This window comes from Sceloporus undulatus, chromosome 3 (assembly GCF_019175285.1).
Source record: "Sceloporus undulatus isolate JIND9_A2432 ecotype Alabama chromosome 3, SceUnd_v1.1, whole genome shotgun sequence".
Classification (NCBI taxonomy): Eukaryota; Metazoa; Chordata; class Lepidosauria; order Squamata; family Phrynosomatidae; genus Sceloporus; species Sceloporus undulatus.
In genome coordinates this window covers 176,663,222-176,684,839 of record NC_056524.1, presented here as the reverse complement: position 1 = coordinate 176,684,839, position 21,618 = coordinate 176,663,222, and the positions used below count along the sequence as shown (strand labels likewise).

The following is a 21,618-nucleotide window of genomic DNA, read 5'->3' as shown; positions in this document are numbered from 1 at the left end:
CTTGGGAAGAAAGGTGAGCAGCAGAGCAACTGTGAAGGACAAGTTTACTGCTCCTCCTCCTCCACTGCTCGGCTTCCTCCTTGGGGAAAAAGCGAGGCTGTAGAGTAAGGAGCAAACTCATCCCTCCTCCTCCATATCATATTAATGATATGAAGAAGCTAGGTTTCCTCCTCAGGGAGAAAGCCAACCAGTGGAGCAGCTGTGAGGGGCAATCATTCACCCATCCCCTCACAGTTCCTATCTTGCCAGTCTGCCTGCCACCCATGACTGCCAGTGGGTGACTGAGCAAGTGAGACAGTGGGAAAGGACAAAGACGCATGCTCTGCTCTCCTCCTCTGCTGCCTTAGTTTGCCCCTGTGGAGACAAGATAAGCAGTGAAGAAAGGGCAGGTGCCTGGTAGCACTGGTAGCACTGTCACATACACAAACACACACACATGCATCACACCCACATACACTACAGGGAGAGGAAGCCGAACTGGGTGTCACCCGTCTTCTGTGGTGTCACCCAGTAGAGTTTTCACCCCCAGCCTCCTCAAGTGATGCCATTGTTGCTTATTAGTAATTGCAACTTGTCAGCACTAGGGAGATTTTCACACAGCCAAAAGTGATGGGAGCATAGTGAGAGGCTCCCATCACTATCACACAATCGCACAAAGATTATCGGACAACGTCACATGATGTCACTGTAACTATGCCAATTCTGATGATCGAAGATTGGAAGGTTGGCAGTTCAAGGCCCAATTGCCAAATGTTGTGGTGAGCTCCTATCACTAGTCCCAGCTTCTGCCAACATAGCAGTTTGAAAGGATGCAAATGCAAGTAGATAAATAAGTATCACTTTGGTGGGAAGGTAATAGTGTTTGGTGCATTCATGCTGGCCACATGACCACCAGAGAAGTCCTCGGACAACACTGGCTTAGTAATGGAGATGAGCACCACCCCTATAGTTATGACTAGACATTCATTTCAAGGGACTACCTTTACCTTTTTATAGAGACTATAAAACAGTTGCAAACAACAAGAGACTAGAACAGTTTTCCATAGGCTGCTCTATATATAGATTTTTTTCCTCATTTACCAATACCAGATGTGTTTTGACAAAACTGTCTTCCCTAGTGTCAAAGAAAACAATTGCATATGAAGCAGCATAAAGAAAATTGTTCTCATTGTTGTGTGTAAATTAGATTATATTTTTCGATTCAGAACAAATTTAGGGTGGATGAAATTCAACAATAACAGAACACATGTAAGCATACTATAAAGCACTCTTAATTATTTTATTATTCTTACATGTGTTTCTTTATTCCTATTTATTACCCATTCTCAACTTTTCTTTGATTGAAAGTATATACTTTCCAACAGCACAGAACAATTTGCAATTTAGTTGAGGAAAGAGAAAAGTCCATATTTGCATGATGCAGGGTTAAGAATTAATATAATTTGCAATTATGTAGTAAACTCAGCAGTTATTTAATGATAGTATGGAATGGCCCTAAGTAAAATGAGGATTTATGCCATTGTATTGGGTCTATGGTATATATTTATTAACATGCAAAGAAGAGCTGTGATAAATAGAAACTACTTTGTTTTTAAATCTTTGTCAACTATATTTGTTCTAAGTGATTGATCCATGACTCTCAGGCCATGAAGTGGAACTGACATTATGTATTTCAGACGCAAATAGGAATAAAAAGATGAGGAGTTTGTTGACATTATTTTGTCACGATTTCTTGGTACAAGTTCTGTTTTTCTTTCTGATAAGACTTATTCATCAGCTGTGCCTCATGATTATCTATTTTATCTTTAGATATATTCCCTGCTCTTTTTTTAATTGGTGCTATTCATCTTTGAAAAAGATGAGAGCAACCAAACAAATGTAAATTAACTGATTTTATGCAATTATTCTATCAAATTATTATGTTTGCCTACATTAAGGAAGGAAATTGAAGAAGATAAATAACAGTTCGGCTACATTAGTAAGTGGGAATGTATGTGTACATTTCATATGCAGTGATCATTATAATTTAGTATTTATGCACCCTGTACCAGGTTTTGCATTTTATCAATAGCAGTAATTCCTAATTGCTTGTAGTCCATTTTCTTTAGTGTGACTTGCCAGAAAACATGGCAGTATAATGGAGAATAAAATGATTGCCAAAAAATAGTGTGCATGTCTCAATATGTATTCATGCAATAGAAGCTACTCCAGTTCAATTCAATTATATGGCATTTCCATGACAAGCAAATTCACTACTTCTGGTCCAGATGGCAGAGATGTCAGGCAACTGATTAAGCTGACTCCAAGATGTTCTGAATTACCTTGTATTTACTCAAATTTCTGGTCATAAGGTAGTCTGCCATATTGAGCCAAATGAGAGGTAGTTCTATTATGGCAGCAGCTAGCTGAGTAATCTCTGATAGGGAAATATTTTTCAAGTAGACATCACAATAACAGGTTGCTTCAAGGACAGTTTGTTGAATGAATGCCATTAGCTTGGTAGGCTGTTTGCTGTGTGATTGTTTCAGCAGGGTCCACATGTTCTATTTCCAGTGGTGACAACATTATTATATTACACCAGCAATATATTTTCTTTCTATTCTGGATGCACCTTCTCATATCTGTGTTCAGCCTTGTATATAACTAAACACGCCCATCACGTTTAATCACGTTCCTCTACATTTCTTCCTCCCCTTTTCTCATGGCACCAGTTGTGCTCCCTCTTCCCTACTAGCAAGCTGTTGTTCCAGGAGGCTATTTGCAGCACCAATACCACTCATATCCAGGTTCCTTGTTTAACACATGACAGAACTCTAAGGAGCACTGCAGATGCTGATCATGAACACATTTTCTTGGAACCTTACGCTAGCACCGAAAAGAAGCCACCAAGACATTGATTACTAATCATTATTCTTTATTTCTTAGCAGCGTTTAGATCACTATTGAGGTGACTGGCCATGCCAGTCTTCAAGCCCTCTCCTTACATTTCACATCTCTGTGATGCAGACCTCTTTAGTATGTGGCAATGCTAGCAATTTGCTGTTTGTTACATATGTTACTTGTTTTAGAAAATACATCCTCTAGTAAATTACTACCTACAGCTTTTTCTGTATTAGTTTAAGGGACAATAACATGAGGAACAGAAATGACCATAGTGTCCTAGAAGCAGAGAATTGACCAGCAGTTTAAGAAAAATATAGATTAAATAGCTCCAAATGAATAAGACTCCATGGATAGCATGATGAAACAGAGAAATGTGCTGCTGATTTATTATTTCCTGCTGTTCTCTGTACTGTTGGGTACACTGACTTTCAGATACAATGGTAATTTTCAAACTGTGTTCCTTTCTCTTGGGAACATATCAGAAGTACTCTAAGGATGAGATAACGGCAAATGCTTTCTTTAAATTGCCATGCCTACCTCTATCACTCTTTTCTTACTGCAGTGGAGTCACTAAATATCCTAGAGTCCCTTAAAGCTCCTTCAAAAACTCAATTTAAAACAAAAAGACCAGGTTTAGAGGGCTGGGTCCTCTCCAGTCCTCCAAACTAGAATCACTACTCCCTTAAATACCCCCATTTCCCCTCTATTTCCCTTCCAAAGGGATTGAGGAAAGCAAGGCAGCATCACTTCTCATTGTCATTTTAAAGTAGAAAGCAAGAAAACAAGTTATTTTGGCACCCTGAAGGGTGTCACAGAGTAGAAAATTGGCCCCTGGTCCCTGCTCAGTTGCCTTCTCCAGAGATGTCATTAGGGGGTGCAAGGAGTGCTTACCGCACCAGGTAACACCTCAGAGGGAATTGTCACCAGCAAGGCAGTGCACCTGGGGGGACAGCCATGGCTACTAAGTGAATGAGGGGACAGTGCCTTCAGGGTCCAACATGGCTCCTGAGAGGCTCAGCTGCACCAGGCCCTGAATGAGTAGTCTGGAAGTCACAGCTCTGCCCTCCTCAGCAAGGATCTGGGCAGCCAGGTGGCTGAGAGGAGGGAGGACAAGGCAGTTTGCCCCCTATGTACTGGGTAATACCAATCTCAGCAATAAGGTAGCATCACTGGCCTTCTCCTGTTCTGGGTTTTGTTCTTGGGGGAGTTGGAAGTAATTCAGTGCAATACTGTCACACTACTTTGGGTTGTTAATGAGGGTAGAGTAGTATTCCTTTACTGAACTAACATGACAATCAGGGGCTGTGTAATGAGTTACTTTTCTTCCATATTGTTTGGGGTGGGGAGACTGTTACTTTTTTTAAATGTTGGGTCATTTTCTTACCTTTTTATCCCTTCCCCCCAAAATGAAATGAGAAAGTAGCAAATGACAAATTAGCATCAGAGTGAGTGCTCTATGGAGTAGGGAATATAAGCAATAATGGGTTAGCCCCCTTTATAGGATCTCATAATGGGTTGTGCTACAAATTATTTTTAAAAAAGTAAGGCCTGGGACAGATGGGCCAAAAGCGGTGTGCCGCCGCCGATACAGGGTTCCAAAGTTTGCAGCATCTGCATGATCCAGAACCCTAGCATGTGATGGTGGTGGCATCATGCCAGCATCCCGTCCACACGGCTGCTGCCACGATGATGTAAGTGATGCGCACCGTAAGATGTCGCTGCACATCGCTTACATCATGAGTGCACCAATGGCATCAGAAAAAGAACCCAGGTTTTTCTGGGTTCTTTTTGGGGCGGAGGGACGCCGCGTAGTTTGGTGCTGCGGTGTCCCTCCGGGGGGAAACTGGATGCCTCCAGCCAGCACTGACGGGTAGGTATGTACCGGGCCTTGGTTTCCTACTTCTGCTCACAATATAGTGGCCAGCACCCTGCATGAACTTTGTACCCAACATGTAGAAATTGGTTTGAGGAAGTGGCTCCTGTACTTTTAATCCTTAACAAACCTTTGAAAAGAATGAGGTACTGTAAGGTTCTGTCACTCTTTACCAGAGTAGCTTGCCCTCCTTTCAAGTCCCAACTTTCACCTGGAGCCATCTCATTCCAACATGGCTAGTGCCTTGTGAGAACATCCCACCTCACAAACAGGGCTGGATGCTGTTATGTGCTCCCTTTATCCTGCTTGGCAGAGCTAATTTAAGGTACCTTGTTCTGCTCATAGATCTGTCACACAATTAATTACAGTCCCCTCCTGGATCTAATCTGGCAACCTTGCCAATGTAGTATTTGTCTCTAAAACTTCTCTACCACACAAGATGCTCAAAGATTTTTCTCAGCGGAGATACTCATATAGAAAGAGTTCTGTACTGGGGGGGAAAGTTTGCAAATACTGAAATAACAGAATAAATAATGTTTAATATTTGCTATTTTTTCATATACTTGTTGGGAATCACATCAATTCACATAGGTTTTTTGATGTGGTACATTGTTCTGTATTATCCAACAACTTTGGTCAGGAGTGGGGAAATCATTGGCCCTGCAGATGTATTGAACAACAACTCTCACAGTCTTGAAAGAGCTAAAGTTTATCACTCCTGACCTAGGCTTTAATTTGAATTACTGAATGCAAGTCACACAGTGGTATAGGCATGCTCAAAAACAAGTACACTCTGGTGAATTTTATGTAGAGTCTTGAATAACTACATACTGTTTTTTGTTGTTTTTCTTTAATTGCACAGAACTTATTTATTTCTTTTTCTCAGACTATCTTTACACTATAATATAAGTGTAAAAAGCAATAATTAAAGGATATATATTTTTATCCTGTAAAAGCTGATCAATTGGAAATGAGAAAATATGTTACTTTGATTCTCTAGCGTTAATTTATCCTAGTTGGAAAATAATATAGTTTGTTATTTCCTTCCATAGTTTCCTGACATCTGAGATTAGCTGTCAAAATTCTTTTTAAATTTCTTGTCCAATGAATTTTCATACGGTTTTATCAATTTACAGAGTTAAATAATTTTATAAATTATGTTCCTGTGCAGGATGTATGTGTGTATAGCAAGTAGTTTCCGAAATTGATTGTAGATAATAATGGAGTTGTCTTTAAAAAAAGGAAACAATGTAAATTATTGTTAAATGATAACTTCAGACAGGGTTGAAGAATCAAATCTCAAGTTTGTTTCCTTACCCAGTATATTAATGCCCCTGGAAAGTTTTTTAAGTCTTGCTGTTCCTGATTGATCAATATCTCATATAAATTATTGTAAAAGTTTATCTATGTAATTCGCAAATATTACAGGGTCATAGTCTTTTGTCTGCTTGACAGTGATATTTCAGTGGATCAAAATATTATATATATTCTTGGAGGTGTGATATTACGGTGGGAAAGCTGCTTGAAAATTAGATGAATGTTTATGAAATCTTGTAGAATATTGTCATTTGATTGACTACAGTGATTTCTAATGAAAGGCACTGAAATGGAAGGCACTGAAAATAACTTAGCTTTGAAAGCCATTTCTCATATTTAGCAAAACCACAGACATAGCCTTTGGACCTGAACAAATCAAATACCAAAATAAGAATGGCAAGATATAAGAATATTCTAGTGACTGGACAGTTGGTAATTAATTATCGTAGGAAGATAAGGAAAAAATAGAAGGATTAGTGGGTGTCACTTCATATATTAACAACTGGAAATGATTTGAAAGTTAATTAAAGTTAGTTCTTTCACCTCAGGCTTAAAGCTCCTTAACCTGTGGGTTAGAACCTTGCCATATTTTATCAAATCAGGAGCATCAAGAAATACCAAATATTCTTCTCTTGGTGAATTACTGAAATTTTGATCACACAGAGAAGAAATTACTGTTACTTTTTAAAAACATATCATTTTCTTTTCTTTCTGCAAGAGTGATGTCACTCTGATAATCTCTAGTCCAATTAGCACCTGCAAGCTTTTCTTAGGTTAATCTCCAAGCCCTTGAATCTTTCCACTGCCATATGAGACTTGCATTTTAAAAATATGTTTCATTCTTCACAAACATCTGACAATTTTTTACCATATTAGCTTTTTCACTTTCTCTTGCTACTGACAATTGGATCTTCAAAGATCTAATGATAGAGGTCTTTTTTCTTCATTAAAAACAACAACATTTATTTAGAAATTTTATACTGTTCTTAAGGAATTTTCAATATAATTTTGTACAATAGTAGTGGACAAGAATTCAATGAAGTACAAGCCTGGACAATGTTTCCTGGTCTTTTCAGATGCTCATTATAATCTCTGCAACTGGCAGTTGTCTGTAGAGGAAGGGGCAAGGTAAGATGAAATGATGAGGTCAAGAGACAGAGGAATAAATTGAAGGATTCTGGAGATAGACAGTTTCCATTATTTAAAAAAATGCAATAGTACAAAAATGTACAAGGTGAACCTTGTTCACTCCAAATTCAGACGTGAATCGTATGTCTATTCACAGTTTTTGATAATTTTATGTTTTGAGCACCAATAAATTTACAGTTCTGCCCAAAACATCAACAGCTTAGATACAGAAAGCTTCTGTTGCATTGCTGTTATATGCATTTTGATGGATCATCTATTTGGAGAATTTCAATAGGCTATAGTTAGTTTGTTTTGAAACAGTATAAAACAGAGCATCAGTGCTTTTGGCTTGTTGCACATATAGGTTGCATAGGGATTGTGTTCTTTGGCTGTGGGTTGAATTAAATGGCACATGGGAAGAGGTTGGGAAAATCCTGAGGCACTTAATTTCTATTTACTTGCAACATCTGCATTATACTAAGGCGCGTTACACACCACCATAAGGGACGTCCTTAGGACGTCCCATTTTGAAAAAGGGGCGTCTCTTCCAGACGCCCCTTACCCTATTAGGACAGAGTCCGTAACAAATGGCGGCAGCCGTTCCACACGGCCGCCGCCATTTTGACGTAGCGGACGCTCTGCGTCCGCACGTCGCAGCCCAGAAGTGACGCCGCAAGTGCGCGCTTTGGCACTTGCGGCGCCTCTTCCGGATTGCCAGAAGGAGCACAATTTTCGCGCTCCTTCTTTGCAGCACGGAGAAGTCGCACGGTTTGGCTGCTGTGACTCCTCCGCGCTGCAACCGGCAGCGGCCCGAGACCGCCTCTTTTGGGTGGTCTGTAATGGGCCCTAGTCTTTCTGCATATTTTATTGCTAGAATTCAAGTCATAAAGTTAGATTCCAATGGCCCCTTTGAGAGCAGGAAACAGATAAAGTAACCTTGAGATGTGGTCATCCAGCCTCTCCTTAAAAGTAATCTTCCCAAGAAAATTAACCTTCGCCACTCTCTGAGGCATCCTCTTCCATTGTTGAGTAGCTTTTATTATTGGAAAGTTTTCCCTAATTTATAGTTGAGGGACCTGGATTATAATTACAATTTATGCATAAATTCTTCTGCTCTCCTTCCTCTCAATGTATATACCAAGCCATATTGTTTTTAATTTGATTTTGGCTAGAAGAAAATGATTTTTGTGTACCATTATGTGTGGCTTTACTCTTTCAAGTTTAGCTATAATTGGTTTGGGGAAAATAGTATACTGAGAAAGATGAAAAGCAAAAGGGACTGGAACTATCCATAAATGTAACTTGAAAATGACTGACTCTCAAGATGTAGAAAAAGAGATTTTGTTTCTCAAAATAACCCAAAACCTTCTGACCTAAAGATATTGTATAGTCTTCTTCAAGGGCTGTTAAAAGAAAGGGGGATAGTACGTATGTGAAAACAATTTACCCAAACCATGAACTGGGGAAAAAACGCATAAATAAGTATGTGTATGTATGGCCCAAAACAGATGGGCAGACAGGAGTGGCTTCCAGCCATTCTGGCAGTGTAGCGTTTACACAATGCACACCTCTGGAGCACTCGGAAGCCGCCCTGGGGCTGCTTAAGATGCCCCAAAAATAGCCCCCAAAAGAATGGATCTTTTTCACTCCTGTTTGGGGCCATGACAGGAGGCAACCTCAGGGCCATGGTGTGTGTTTATCACAGCCACAGGGTGACTGGGCTGGGAGAGGCTTCTGGCCACTCCTTGCTGCCCATCTGCCTCTGCTCTATGTCTCATACTGAATTGTATATCAAATCAATTAAGAAATAATATGTTAAACTAGATCTGCAAGGATTGAGTTTATGTGTAGCAACCCATACTTTTCATACTTGAGATACCATACTTGAGGTATTATACCTTTTTACATTTGTTTCTTCTTGTGCGTATCAAGGCCATCCTAAGAAACTTGGAGGTAGAGAGGGAGCTTCAATATGTAAACACCTGAAGGCAGATGGTTAAATTTTAGCTTCAAGCCATGAGTAGCTACAGGGTTAACTGTCAATATTCAGTCCATTTGCCATCATAATAAAGTCTTGTCATTCAAAGAAAAGGCAACAAGAAATATAGATCCTTAGAGGAATAAAATGAACAAACAAGAGAGCACCACATTTTCTATTCCTGATAGTAGATGCTCCCTCAGGTCGACCATTTTACAAAAGACAAATTCTGTATACAGTGTAATTCAATTAGTCTCTGAGTAGTCTAACAAAAATTCTCCCCTTTTTGAAAACATTTCGTGTAGAAACATGAGGGATGAATCTTGTAATTTGTGGAAGTGTTTTGGCACACGCCTATTCATATTTATCTCATGGAATATGATTTACAATTGACTTTAGATTTAGCATTTTACCATAAAGTAGCTATGATGAGTATAGAGAGACTATAGAGGATGAAGAATTAATTTACAATGTGTTGTAAAAGAACAATGCGATCAGTGATAATAATTTAATATATTGCCCAGTGTGATCCACTACACAGTGATATGAAATCAGGGGAAATGCAATTTGGTCATTTTCACTGAAGTAAAAAGAGTGGATTCACAGTTAACAGCAACATTATTGTTTGTGAGCTCTTTCACCAATGTAGGAGAGTCTACCATCAGCCAAGGTAGTCCAGTCACTGCTGAATTTGTCAGCCTGAGTAATATCAGTGTGATTCAACATGTTGCTTCCAAGTGGTACAAAGAAGCTTTCAAGTTTGTCCAACGGGCTACTTAAGTGGAGCCAGACTTTTTTCTCCTCCTGATGATGATATAGTATATAGTTGTTAGAAATATAGCAATAGCAAGTAAATTTCTCTGTTGCCAGCCTGATACACAGTGTATTGCAGGGTCATCAGCTGTGAGCTCGTCGTACTCAATAGCAAGTACTGTATATACTAATGTATAAGTCTAGAAATTTAGGTTAAAAAATTGATCCTAAAAATCTGAGTCAACTTAACCATGAGTCAATGTAAGTACTGTATTTTAACACACACACATATATATGGTGAAAGGCAAGAGTTTAATCTGCCCTGAAATCACTGACCCCTTTCTGCTCTCTCAGCCATCCAGCCTTTGGTATGTGCACAAACAGTTATGTCTGCTGGAATTTTGTAAGTTCTTTGGCATTGTTTTCCTTTACGTCATCCTTTACATCCTTCATTACATGTGCCTACATTTTACCCTCGACTTGTCCATGGGTCATATCAAAATCCAGAATTTTGGCCCCCAAACTTGCCCTCAACTTATATATGAGGTCGACTTATAGTCAAGTATATACGGTACATTTTTATACTACTTATTAGTGCACTTAAGCACTCCCGAAGCGGTTTACAGGGGGGCTTTCTACATTGCCCTTTGGGACGTCCGGAGGACGTCCCATTTTAAAAAAGGGGCGTCTCTTTTAGACGCCCCATGGCCTCGTACGGACTCCGTCCGTACAAGATGGCGCCCGCCCTTCTACATGGCCGGCGCCATCTTTACGCATCGGACGCACAGCGTCCAGACGCGTCGCGCCGCTGCTGACGTAGCGAGCGCGCCCCTGGCGCCTCGCTACGTCGCAAACGCGACGCAAAAAGAAGCTCCATTTTGGAGCTTCTTTTTTCGGTCCGCGCGGGAGTCGGGCCGTTTGAAGGCTCCGGCTCCCCCGCGGACCTTCTGGCGGCGGCGCCAGACCGCTGCAAAGCGGCGGTCTGTACCCCGCCAATGTCTATGCTAACAAGTGGGTACTCATTTCAGCGACGTCAGAAGGATGCTGGGATGGGTTGACCCTGTGCTCCTGGCTGGAATTGAACTCACAACCTTGTGGTTGGTGAGTGGCTGCAGTACTGGCATTTAGCCACTGTGCCACCAAGCCTCTTGTTCTTGTTCTTGTTCATATCAGGTGTACTTGTGGAATTAAAACTAGAACCATCCATTGGTCCTAAGAAATTCACATGGTTGAAGTTGTTTGAATTACAACCTGAAAACTTTTCTATTTGTACTTTGAAAACCAACAAATGAGAAGACTGCAAATGCTATGACATTTCTTAAAATAGGCAGAGAGTTCTTGCCAGTATATTATTGCCTTGGGCAAATTATGAAGTTTTTATTCCTTCCCTGTCTCTGTACAAGTATCAATTATTGAGGATTCTGCTTAGGTTGGCCTTTAAGTTGTGCAGGTTATAAACATAAGAGAATGCTTTGTTCTATAATATGTTAGATAGGAGGAGAGAAATTATTAAAGCTACCTCTTTCAGGGAATCTTGCTGTACTAATTGAACTGCTCGGTGAAATCAGTGTTCTGACAGAAAGGTCTCTGAACCTGTACATTAGCCCTTCAAGAAATAGAACTTGTAACTTTCCAGTAATGTCCATTACATCTAGGAAAATTTATTTTAAGTCAATTTGGGGAGTAGTAGATAAAAAGCTTATTTATGAAGATACTGTTTTATGTTCTGCTTGGTAGAGCTTTAACGGCTTTGTAGGTGTTGTATTTTCATTTCCCAAAATGAATAGCAGTGACCAATTTAACGCTTGCTTGGCTTTAACACAGTAGGCAGATCATCTACAGCAGTCACAAAACAAATGAATTGTCTTTTCTTAAAAACAAAACAAATTTGTGAGCTTCTTTATCTCGTGTTCAGAGGTGTTTGGCATAAAATACGATATCATGACATATTTTGATGGTGACCAGCAATTCTCAGTAAAATTTACTATCAATGTTCAATAAGTTCCTGCTTTGTCACAATGCCATTTCATGATTCTGTTCCCATTTTTCATTATGTAAATATTCTGTCTTTGTGGCAAACCTAAAAGTAGACACTTTTTAAAACCATTTGTTAGTGTTATAGTTTTAATTGCAATTTTTGAAAAGTAGTCCTTTGTTTTCTCATTATTTATATATAGCTAAAATATTTGCTTTCGGTTACTATTAGGGAGAAAAATCTGAATATTCAGATAATATCAGAGGCCCATGCTACAAATCAAATCTAAATAATGAGCCAGCAGACCCCTTCTAATAGTAAAAATAACTAAAACAGCTGCAGTCACACCACAAAAGGTTGAAATTACTGCTTGCTGCATTATAACCAAAATTAATTTATATCTTACTTGATCCCCACCAAAGCAATTCAACAAAACTAATTGCTTATAAGTTATTCTTTTAAAGCTCTGCCTGAAAGTAACTCCATATTTGGATTTCTTATTTCCCTATTCTGTTATAAAGACAAGCTCATAAAATACTCTTCAGTAATATGTATTTAGTTATTTTTACCATTAATTAGATATCATTGACTTGATTTTATATTTGTTCCTTAAAATAATGCACAGATATAAAACTACCAAGTCAGACATAGCCTGGTGTTTACTTATACCTAGTTTGCCATGTCTCTTATGATTGTTGTTTAATTATGTACTTATGTATTTGTTTAAACATTATATTGAGGGGGGGGGGCGGGAAAAGACATGAATGGGGCATGAAGGAGGACAGTGCATCCTTTCCATAAGTTCTGTTACCTTCATCTTTAGGGCTGGCCACAAGGCCCATATTCCCCCTAGACTTGCATCATCATTTTTGGACAAAACAGGCCATTAGTCCCGGGCCAAGATCAAGCTCTCATCCATCAGACTGGACATGGATCTGATGGATCTGGGCCAGTAAAGGGGTGAAGGAACCTTAATGTAGATCTAAATGACCCACCATTTGCCATTGAGTTTTGTGGAAATTCTTCAGCGCGCCCTGAAAGAAAGACAGTATCACACACCCCTTACTTTACTCAGCTGTTGCTGCTAAAGAGTCTCCCATTCTCCCGTCTGATATGGAGGTGGCCAGATGCACTGTTTCTGTCAGACATGGTGATGGGCTTCCCACTGCCGGCAATGGCTGAATAAGACAAGAGCTGTGTGGCAATAGCCAGTCCATTGCATGGGGACAGCAGTGTGTAAACTACCACACACCCCTGCTCTAGTCTGGGTTGGAACCTGAAACTAGATAGCACTGGCTTGGCCTGTGGTATCCTGGACTGTCTGTGTAAGACCCTAGTTTTCTTTTTAAAGGAAACCTTCCTGGGGCAAAATGCTTCCTGGAAGCTCTTCCATCTTAAATCTTACCCATTAGCTCTCTCACCTCAGGCCTAAATATCCTAAAGGCACCAGACATCTGATCTTGAAATCTAAGCAGGATCAGTTCTGATTAGAACTTGGATGTGAGACCGCTAACGAATATCAAGTGCTGAGGGCTATATAGTTCAGAGTAATGAACTGACAAAAGTGGCCATCTCAGGCAAGGAAAATCTACCTGCACAGATTAAAACAATTTAAAACAATAAACATAACTGCAAAATTATGGCCATTTGGCATTTTCCTTTGTCCCTTTTCACAAATATTAGTATGGCTGACAGATTCGTAAAGGCCATTATTTATTGGCTTCTGCTGTTAAAATTCAATTTCCTTTCACACTCCCTTGAACAATGAAGAAGCTATCCACGTGGAAATCTCTGAAGACAAGATAAAACATCTTGTTAATGCCAGCATCATTCTTATATACTGGTGTTGCTGTTTAGTTATGTGTAGACCCATCTATTCAAGCTTCACAGCTTCACTGAAACCGTAGCATTTATCATACATCATTTTTATTTTCAGTCAACTTGCTAAAAAGGATGCCTCCATTTCAGATCACCATGTCTAATTATAAAATGGCAACCAGTGTGGCATACTGTTGCTTCTTAGTGTTCTTCAAAAATACTTTAAATGTGGAAATACTAGAGTCTTTTCAATATTGTGTTTTTTATTTTGTCAAATAGATCCAAAACCCTTTCCATAGCCTTCTGAGTTGCTAAGGCAACCATTGTCATTATTGTATCATCATATCATTATCATAATCATTATATGTGAGTTTTGAAATATTTTAGGTTAAATTTTTAGTTTGTGTGAAGTGCACTGTACAGGGAGAGTGTCTTAAAATTAGCCTTTACAGTGAAAAGAAAGAAGATAATGTGAACAGCGAAAATACAAATTTAAAACGTGTAAACAGCTACAATAAAATAGTTAATTTCTATTAAAATAAACAATATGTCAGTGACAGTGAAATAAACTGAAACGGCTCAATTCAGCCATTACGTTAGAATAGCCCATAGCATGTCTGAGAGTAGGGTGAATCCTTTACCTGGCTCCCAAAAGGTGAGTGTTCATGCCAGACAAGATTCATTAGCAAACATCACCATGAAAGAAAGAGATCTTCCTTTTGGTTTACTAGGAAGAGGTACTTAAAGGATGGCCTTAGATGTTGATTGTGTGTGTCTGTTTACAGTATGGATAGCAGGAGAGGCACTACTATGTCAGGCGTTATCGTCCCAAGCTGTATTGTGTGTTTCAAATAGTTTCTGACTTATGGAAACCCTAAGGTGAACCTACCACAGTGTAGGTCATCCAGTGGGTTTCCTTGGCTGAGCAAGGAATCGAACCCTGATCTCCAAAGTCATAGTCAACACCTTCTCAGTACTCTTGCAGGCTTTACAGTACCTTAAATTAGACTTGAAATTATATTGAGTTGTCACATTGATGCAGATCAGGAACTCAGACAGTTTTATCAATGGCTGAAGCATGGAATCTAGATGCATGCAAAGATCTTATTTTCCTTTCTGATTTTTTTTTAAATGAAGCTCTCAGTCTCTGTTGTATTGAAATGCCTTTAAAAATACATGTTGCTACTTTACAGTCATTTAGAACAATCCCAGGCTATGTGTACTGTCAGTAATCCTTGTTAAAAGCTCCCTGTTTGTTATGGTATTAACTTTGCCACTCTGGGATATCATTTATTTGGGACTTCTGCCTTGTCAACATTTCTAATTGCCTAATTATGTGCTCTGTTGCTGACATAACACTTTAATTCACTCCTCCCTCTCATTTTTCCTACTTGGGTGAGAACTTAATTTGTTCTTTATCTAACACTTTGAACAATGGGATTTTATAGTTCATTAAGACAGTTCATCAAATATGCCACAGATGAAAGAAATGATTTAAGCAATTCCAGCAGTAACCTCCACATAAGTCTTTTCTCTCTGGGCTTTCCCTTTGGTAGTTCAGTCTTTATCCATTAAGAATGGTTGAAATATCATTCATTGCCTGCGATACAGTTAATCTGGTGAGTTAGGGTGAATTAATTATGATTTTTAGCATGTGATTCAGAGCATGACAGGGGGCAAAAGAAACAATTTGCTTTGCAAAATTTTGCTGTGCTGGTTTATTTATACAGTGAGAGTTGAGGATGGAGCTGTTGAGAAGATTTGCTCTAAAAAGAGAAATGGGTGTTGCTGAATTCTTGACAAAATCTTTTCTTGTTCTGTGTAGTGGAGATCCTTCCATGATCTGAGACAGCCAGACAGCAACACTAACACTAGCAAAAATATATTAGTAAAGTTTGCTATCATCCAAAAGCCACAAGACAATTATATCTTTATTAGACCAACCAAAAGCCACATTATACATATTGCAAGCTTTTGAAGCTCCACTGGTTTCTTCATCAGGCAAAGGTGTTAAAAATGAAGCAAGGTGGACAAAAATGGATGATGTTAGTCAATTTGTATTTGATCAAGATGTTTTAGTTGTAGTTCATATGGTATGGAAGCGTATTAAATAAATAATAAATAAATTGTTCATTTATTAACCACTTTCCCTACGATCAAAGCGGTGTACAGAAATCGTTAAAAACAGACAATAAAAACAGTAAGAAAACCACATCTTAAAAATACATATTCATGCAGGTGGGCCCTCCTCCTTCTGGCCATGTGGGTGCTGGGAGATTGAGTCCAGCAAACCAACTTTAAATTCCATTTCCTAGATAAAAAAGCTACAGCATTAGAAATCCAGTTTGGCTCAAATCTTTTGGGAGGCCACAAACACCATTTGTACCAAGAATAATTTAAATACTGCTTTAAATGCTCATCTATTTATTTTAACATCTTCAGCTATTAACAGTGAAATGGTTTTTTTAGAAAATTATACTGTGCAAGAGAGATCTCATACTGCATGCTAATTTGACTTAGATTTCATAACATAACTTTAAACGTTAAGTTTTAGTAAACATAACTTAAACCATTGTTTTCTACTTCATATATTTCTACTTCATATATTTTTGGATTTTTAAAGAAGATTACAATAGCCAAAAATAATAGAACTGAAATATTTTGTCTTGAATTCTGTACTGGGAGAAAATCAGAAATTAAATTAAATTAATTTCTTTCATTGTATGCTGGGACACAATGTTTAACACAGATAATTGATTATTTATTATGTTTGAATCACTCTTTTTTGTTAAAAAATAGTGCTCAAGTCATTAGCAACATCACTGAAAACTAGTCACTAAAACCATTAAAATGATCACAAAAACCAAATTGCAGAGGAAAACAAAATATGCAGTCCTGATTCAGATCAGTTTACATAGTTAATAAAGTGCTCCATAGGTTACCCATACATTTCTGTGTCTGTCTCTTTTTCTGACTGGATGGGCAATATAAAATGGTTTATTCAATGAGGTGTGTCATCATCAGATCATGCATTTTCCTATGGCTGTTCCTTAGAGATGCAGGCATCACTGAGAAATGAACAGTGAGAAGAAGTCTCAATTTTTTTCTAAGTGTTATGGGAGAAAAGGAATGAATTGTTCTACATGGTATGGCAAGAAGGAAAGAACATGTAGATGCAATGTTTTGCATTGCAGGTAGCTCTACTCATACAAGTACAATAAACTCATTGGCGGGATACAAACCGCTATATAGTACGTATTCTATACGTACTAGGGTTAGGAAGGGGCGGTGCTTCCGCACCCCCCTAACTCTAGTACATATAGAATACGTACAAGATGGCGGCGCCACTTCCACATGGGCGCCGCTATCTTTACGTACTGGACGCATAGCGTCCAGACGTGTCGCGGCGCCTATGACATCGCGAATGCGCCAGCGGCGCCTTGCGACATCATAGAGGTGCCACAAAAAGAAGCTCCGAAATGGAGCTTCTTTTTTGCTCCGCGTGGGAGCTGCGCGGTTTGGCTGCTGCGGCTCCCGTGCGGAGCAAATAGCGCCGGCGGGAGACTGCCGCAAAGCGAAGGTCTGTATCCCGCCTTTATCACCATTTTAAAAATCCTGCTGGTATGTCCTTTTACTTCTTTCTGTATCATCTAATCACTCTACAGTAGGATCATTAGAAATCTGATATGCATTAATAGTATGCCTCTGGAGATCATTTAATCATGGGACAGAATTTCCAGCTCTTGTTGTGTGTGGTGTGTGTGTGTGTGTTTTCACACTGAAGATTTTCATACCTAGCTGAATTGCTGGTAAAACATCCATCAAAAGTCCCTCAAACATTGAGGAAGTGCATGCGTGCAGAAGCCTGGCACGCTTCCTCAACTGTCATGCAATCGTTGCTCCATTTAGTGTCCCTAATTCATCTCAAGGGGAGCGGATTTCCTATGAACACAAACTTTGTGCACTTCCTCCACATTTGAGGGACTTTTTTGACGGACGTTTTACTAGGGATTCAGCCAGGCATGATTACTGAGTAACTTGAAAGGACGAGACAAAACAAAGATGTGGGTTGAAAGGTTAAACTTTCCCCTTAGGTCTTGTGAGTAAGAAAAGAGGGAAAGAGATCTTCCTTATGGCTGACCTGGGATTTCATCCTCAGTCAAGTCTGGCGAGTTGACTGTGGAGATCTCAGGTTGGCGTTCCAGATGCGAGCTGGCCGGAGAGCAACCCACTCATGGTTTTTTCTATGGAGCGCAGGTGTTTCATCCTGGGGAAGTTGATAAGGCGGTCTGAGGAATAGGCCCTGCCACAGCTGCTCCCACATTAGGTTGCTTCCCTCAGTTTTTCAAGTTTTCAAAAAACAGTTAAATAGTTAATTCCTTAAATAAAGTGGCCCAGCTGTCAAAAGAGGGGGAAGGGAGGTCGAAGCAAGCTTAAATAACCTAAGCTCTGCTCCCAGTCCTTTTTTTGTCGTGGCGCAGTGCGCCATAACCAATCAGTTTGTTGGCCTCTATTCAAGAAGCCAGTAAACCCACATCTCCAAGCCTGGTGGATGTTGAAAATCTTCATTGTTCTTTACAGCAGAGCTTGGAATGTTAGGTTCAAAAATTATAAATATTGATAATTAGAAATAAAGAAATTAATTTATTGTTGTTAATATTGGAACAACACAATATTGTCTTTAATTAATTAAATTATTAGTTTTTAAATACTTGGACTTTACAAAGAAAGGCATTTTTGTCACCATTGCTGTTTAATGCCTCATCATGTTATTTAGTCCTTTAAAAGTGCTCTTTTTGTAATTTTTGTCTCCCCTAACCTGGGAATTTCCAGATAAAATGGACTACAAATCCTTCAGTCTGTAATGATGGGATTCCTAGAGCAGTGCATCTGGAAACTGTTGGATGTGAAAGGCTGTCTTAAAACATGGAATCTAACAGCCTGTGTGCACTTAAATTTTATCACTGCTCTACAGCTCTCATCTTTCTACCCCCTGCAACATATATGCTGTTCTTTTCCTGATAAAGATTGTTATTTTTCCCCCATGAACTGGAAACAGAGAATAAGGAATGTGTCTTCATTCTAGTTAGATAACATTGATCCACTGTAATAATATTGAAGTGTAACAACAAGGGGTTGCAAAATTCAAAATGGGAGAATTCTTAATTAGAAATGTCTTGAGTTCCTCTGAGTCCATGCAGAACATTTTTTCTTCCTGATTGATCTTCCACCTCCCTAAGCCTTTAAAAACAGGAGACTCTTTCTGAAAAGGTATGTGTGAGAGCGCATGTTTTGCATGCAGGGGCATGGAATGCCAAGGTCAATCCTCACCATCTTCATTTTCTAATACCCCCACTATTTGCTTTTTCTAATAACCCCACTATTTGCTTTTCATTCTCTCCCAATCACAATAAATTATGAGGCAAACCCTTTTTATCCATTGCATCATAGGAATAGGGATGGCTGTTAAGCCTTGTTGGAGGAAGGAAAAAAATGAGCTAGCACATAACCAGTGAATAGTAATCTGTAATTGTCTAGCTTTGATGGTGACTGCCATTAATAGACAATCTGGGTAGGGTGTAGATAACTAATTAGCATTTAATTAGTTCAATGTAGCAGGATAGTTCCAAGTTCTGCCTTATGCTTCCCTCTGATAGTATACATAGAATGCATTCTGCTTCTTAAGACAGTGCCTTCATTTATCATTAGTATGTCTTGCGGTACACACTTTTTATGGTTTTAGTTAAATTTAACTAAACAAAACATTTAAGTTTTGAGTGAAAATCAATTGTCCATGTGTTGATCTGTATTTACTTGCAAAAGTTACAATACTTACATGTTTACTTTCCTCTAAATCCTCTTCCAGGTGCCAGTGTCTGGTTCTTGTTGTTTTTTAAGTAATGACATGGGTACTTACACAGTCTTTGTTTCTTTATATTACAGTGTTCCCACATTCCAGAGCCTCCCTGAAGAGATACTCAGTAAGCTCGCTGATGTCCTAGAAGAGGTACTTGAATTTGTTTGGCACATTATGAGGTCTAAGTAGCAATGGTTTAAAAAGCATTCCAATTATACCAAGCAGCCACACTATTCATGGGGACACCTGTAGCACATTATGCTTCAGTGGGGATCTTGTTTTCTGTGGAAGTACAAAGGCAGTTTGTGGTTACGAGGTATTTATTTATTTTATATTCCATCTTTTTTTCCGCATGGGGTTCCAGACAGCTGACAACCATTTAAAAATACAGTACAGCTATTAAAAAAACCTATTAATATAGTAGTCAAGACAACTTGATACAAGTTAAAAGCAATTTTTAAAAGCACATTTAAAGCATAATAAAACAGAAACAGAGGTGCGTTACAGACCGCCCAAAAGCGGGCGGTCTGGCACCGGCTCCATTAGCTGCACTGAGAAGCCCCAGTGGCCAGACTGCAAGGCTTCCCGGTGCAGCTAAAAAGGAGTGCCAAAATGGCGCTCCTTTTTGGCCCTGGAAGTGATGGCGCGAGGCGCGCACTCGCGGCGTTACTTCTGCCGCACCACGTCTGGACGCTGTGTGTCCAAGACGTAAGTATGGCAGCGCCCATGTGGACGGGCACTGCCATTTAGTACACGCTCCGCGAGTCCTAGGGAGAGGGGCGGTTAGGAAGGTGAGAACCTTCCTAACCGTAGCACGCCCTTTCCTAACCCTAGGACGCACGGAGCACGTACTAAATGGCGGTGTGTAACCCGCCAGAGCAACACCTATTAAAAGTTCCATCTGCCATAACATATTAAAGACCAAATGCCTACCTAAATAAAAGGGTTATGACCTCTTACTACACTAAGAAAAACAGACTTGATGCAATCAATATTTTGAACCTGTTTTTTTTCCCCTTCTGTTCCTGAGATGAAGCATTCTTAACTTTAAAATATGCAGTTCTTCTACTGGGTTGCATCTTTTTGAAATTAATGAATGTTCAACTGACTCTAATGGAGCCAGTGCCTTGTTTTCCTCTGTCACTCTTGTGGCCTTACGCCTTCCTTCTGCTCTGTAGATTTGCCACCTGTTGATTGAATTTTGATGAACTAGGCTTTATGTAATCCTTTGCAATTAAGCTATAGCTAAGCTAGAATGTTGATGAAACATTTTAATGACCCTCAGGTCCTAAAGGATGTGGGAAGGCTTGTGCTGCCTCATTCAAAATGTATTAAATACATATTAATTTCACACCAAGCTCCATCTGAATGTTGTTTGTGATTTGCCTGCCTAATTACTACCATCACACCTGCAAAATTACATAGTAGTAAGTCCTGTCAACACAATTAATGACTATTAATATATAATTATGTGACATCTATACATAAAAAAATTGTGTTCTCCTCCTTGTGATGATAGCTTTTCACACAGATTTGATCTGCAGAAGCCACTCCTAAAACAATGGGGGAAATTACAGTGGTTTTGTTGAACTACCAAGGAAAATGTATTTCTTGAGCTACCATAGGCATAGGTATTGACATTTTAAAATAAGATCCCTTTAGATCTGTTCTTCATTAATATTTATCTGTTGTTGTTTTCTGTTTTTATCTAGGACATAGACAAACTATTTACCATGGAAACCATGATTTTTTCCCCTTGAAACCTTTTACCTTACATTGTAGAAAGAAGAAAGTGTTATTTGAAAAGACTAACTGTTGCGTTTAAAAAGTCAGGTACATGGATAAGAGGGGAAACCTGCAGAAACAGCTATAAACTGTCTGGATTTAGTTCAAACACGAACATATTGGAAGGCTAAAATAATCTTGTATCACTTAAAATGGAGAAGTCATTAAAAACATTTTTGCTCACAATAGGAGCTTCTAAATAAAGTAGACAGATAGTTGAGGAATAGTAATCTGGGTACAGAAATGAATTC

The 21,618-nt window shown here is 39.1% G+C and overlaps 1 protein-coding gene across 1 annotated transcript in view; it reads left to right on the top strand.

Moving 5' to 3' along the window:
• The window catches only part of PRKG1 (protein kinase cGMP-dependent 1), a 655,625-nt gene that overhangs the window by 441,128 nt on the left and 192,879 nt on the right, over window positions 1-21,618 (top strand). Inside the window, exon 5 of the mRNA XM_042459015.1 lies at window positions 19,669-19,732. Within this exon, the coding sequence (XP_042314949.1) occupies window positions 19,669-19,732 (64 nt within the window). The remainder of the gene's footprint in view (window positions 1-19,668; window positions 19,733-21,618) is intronic.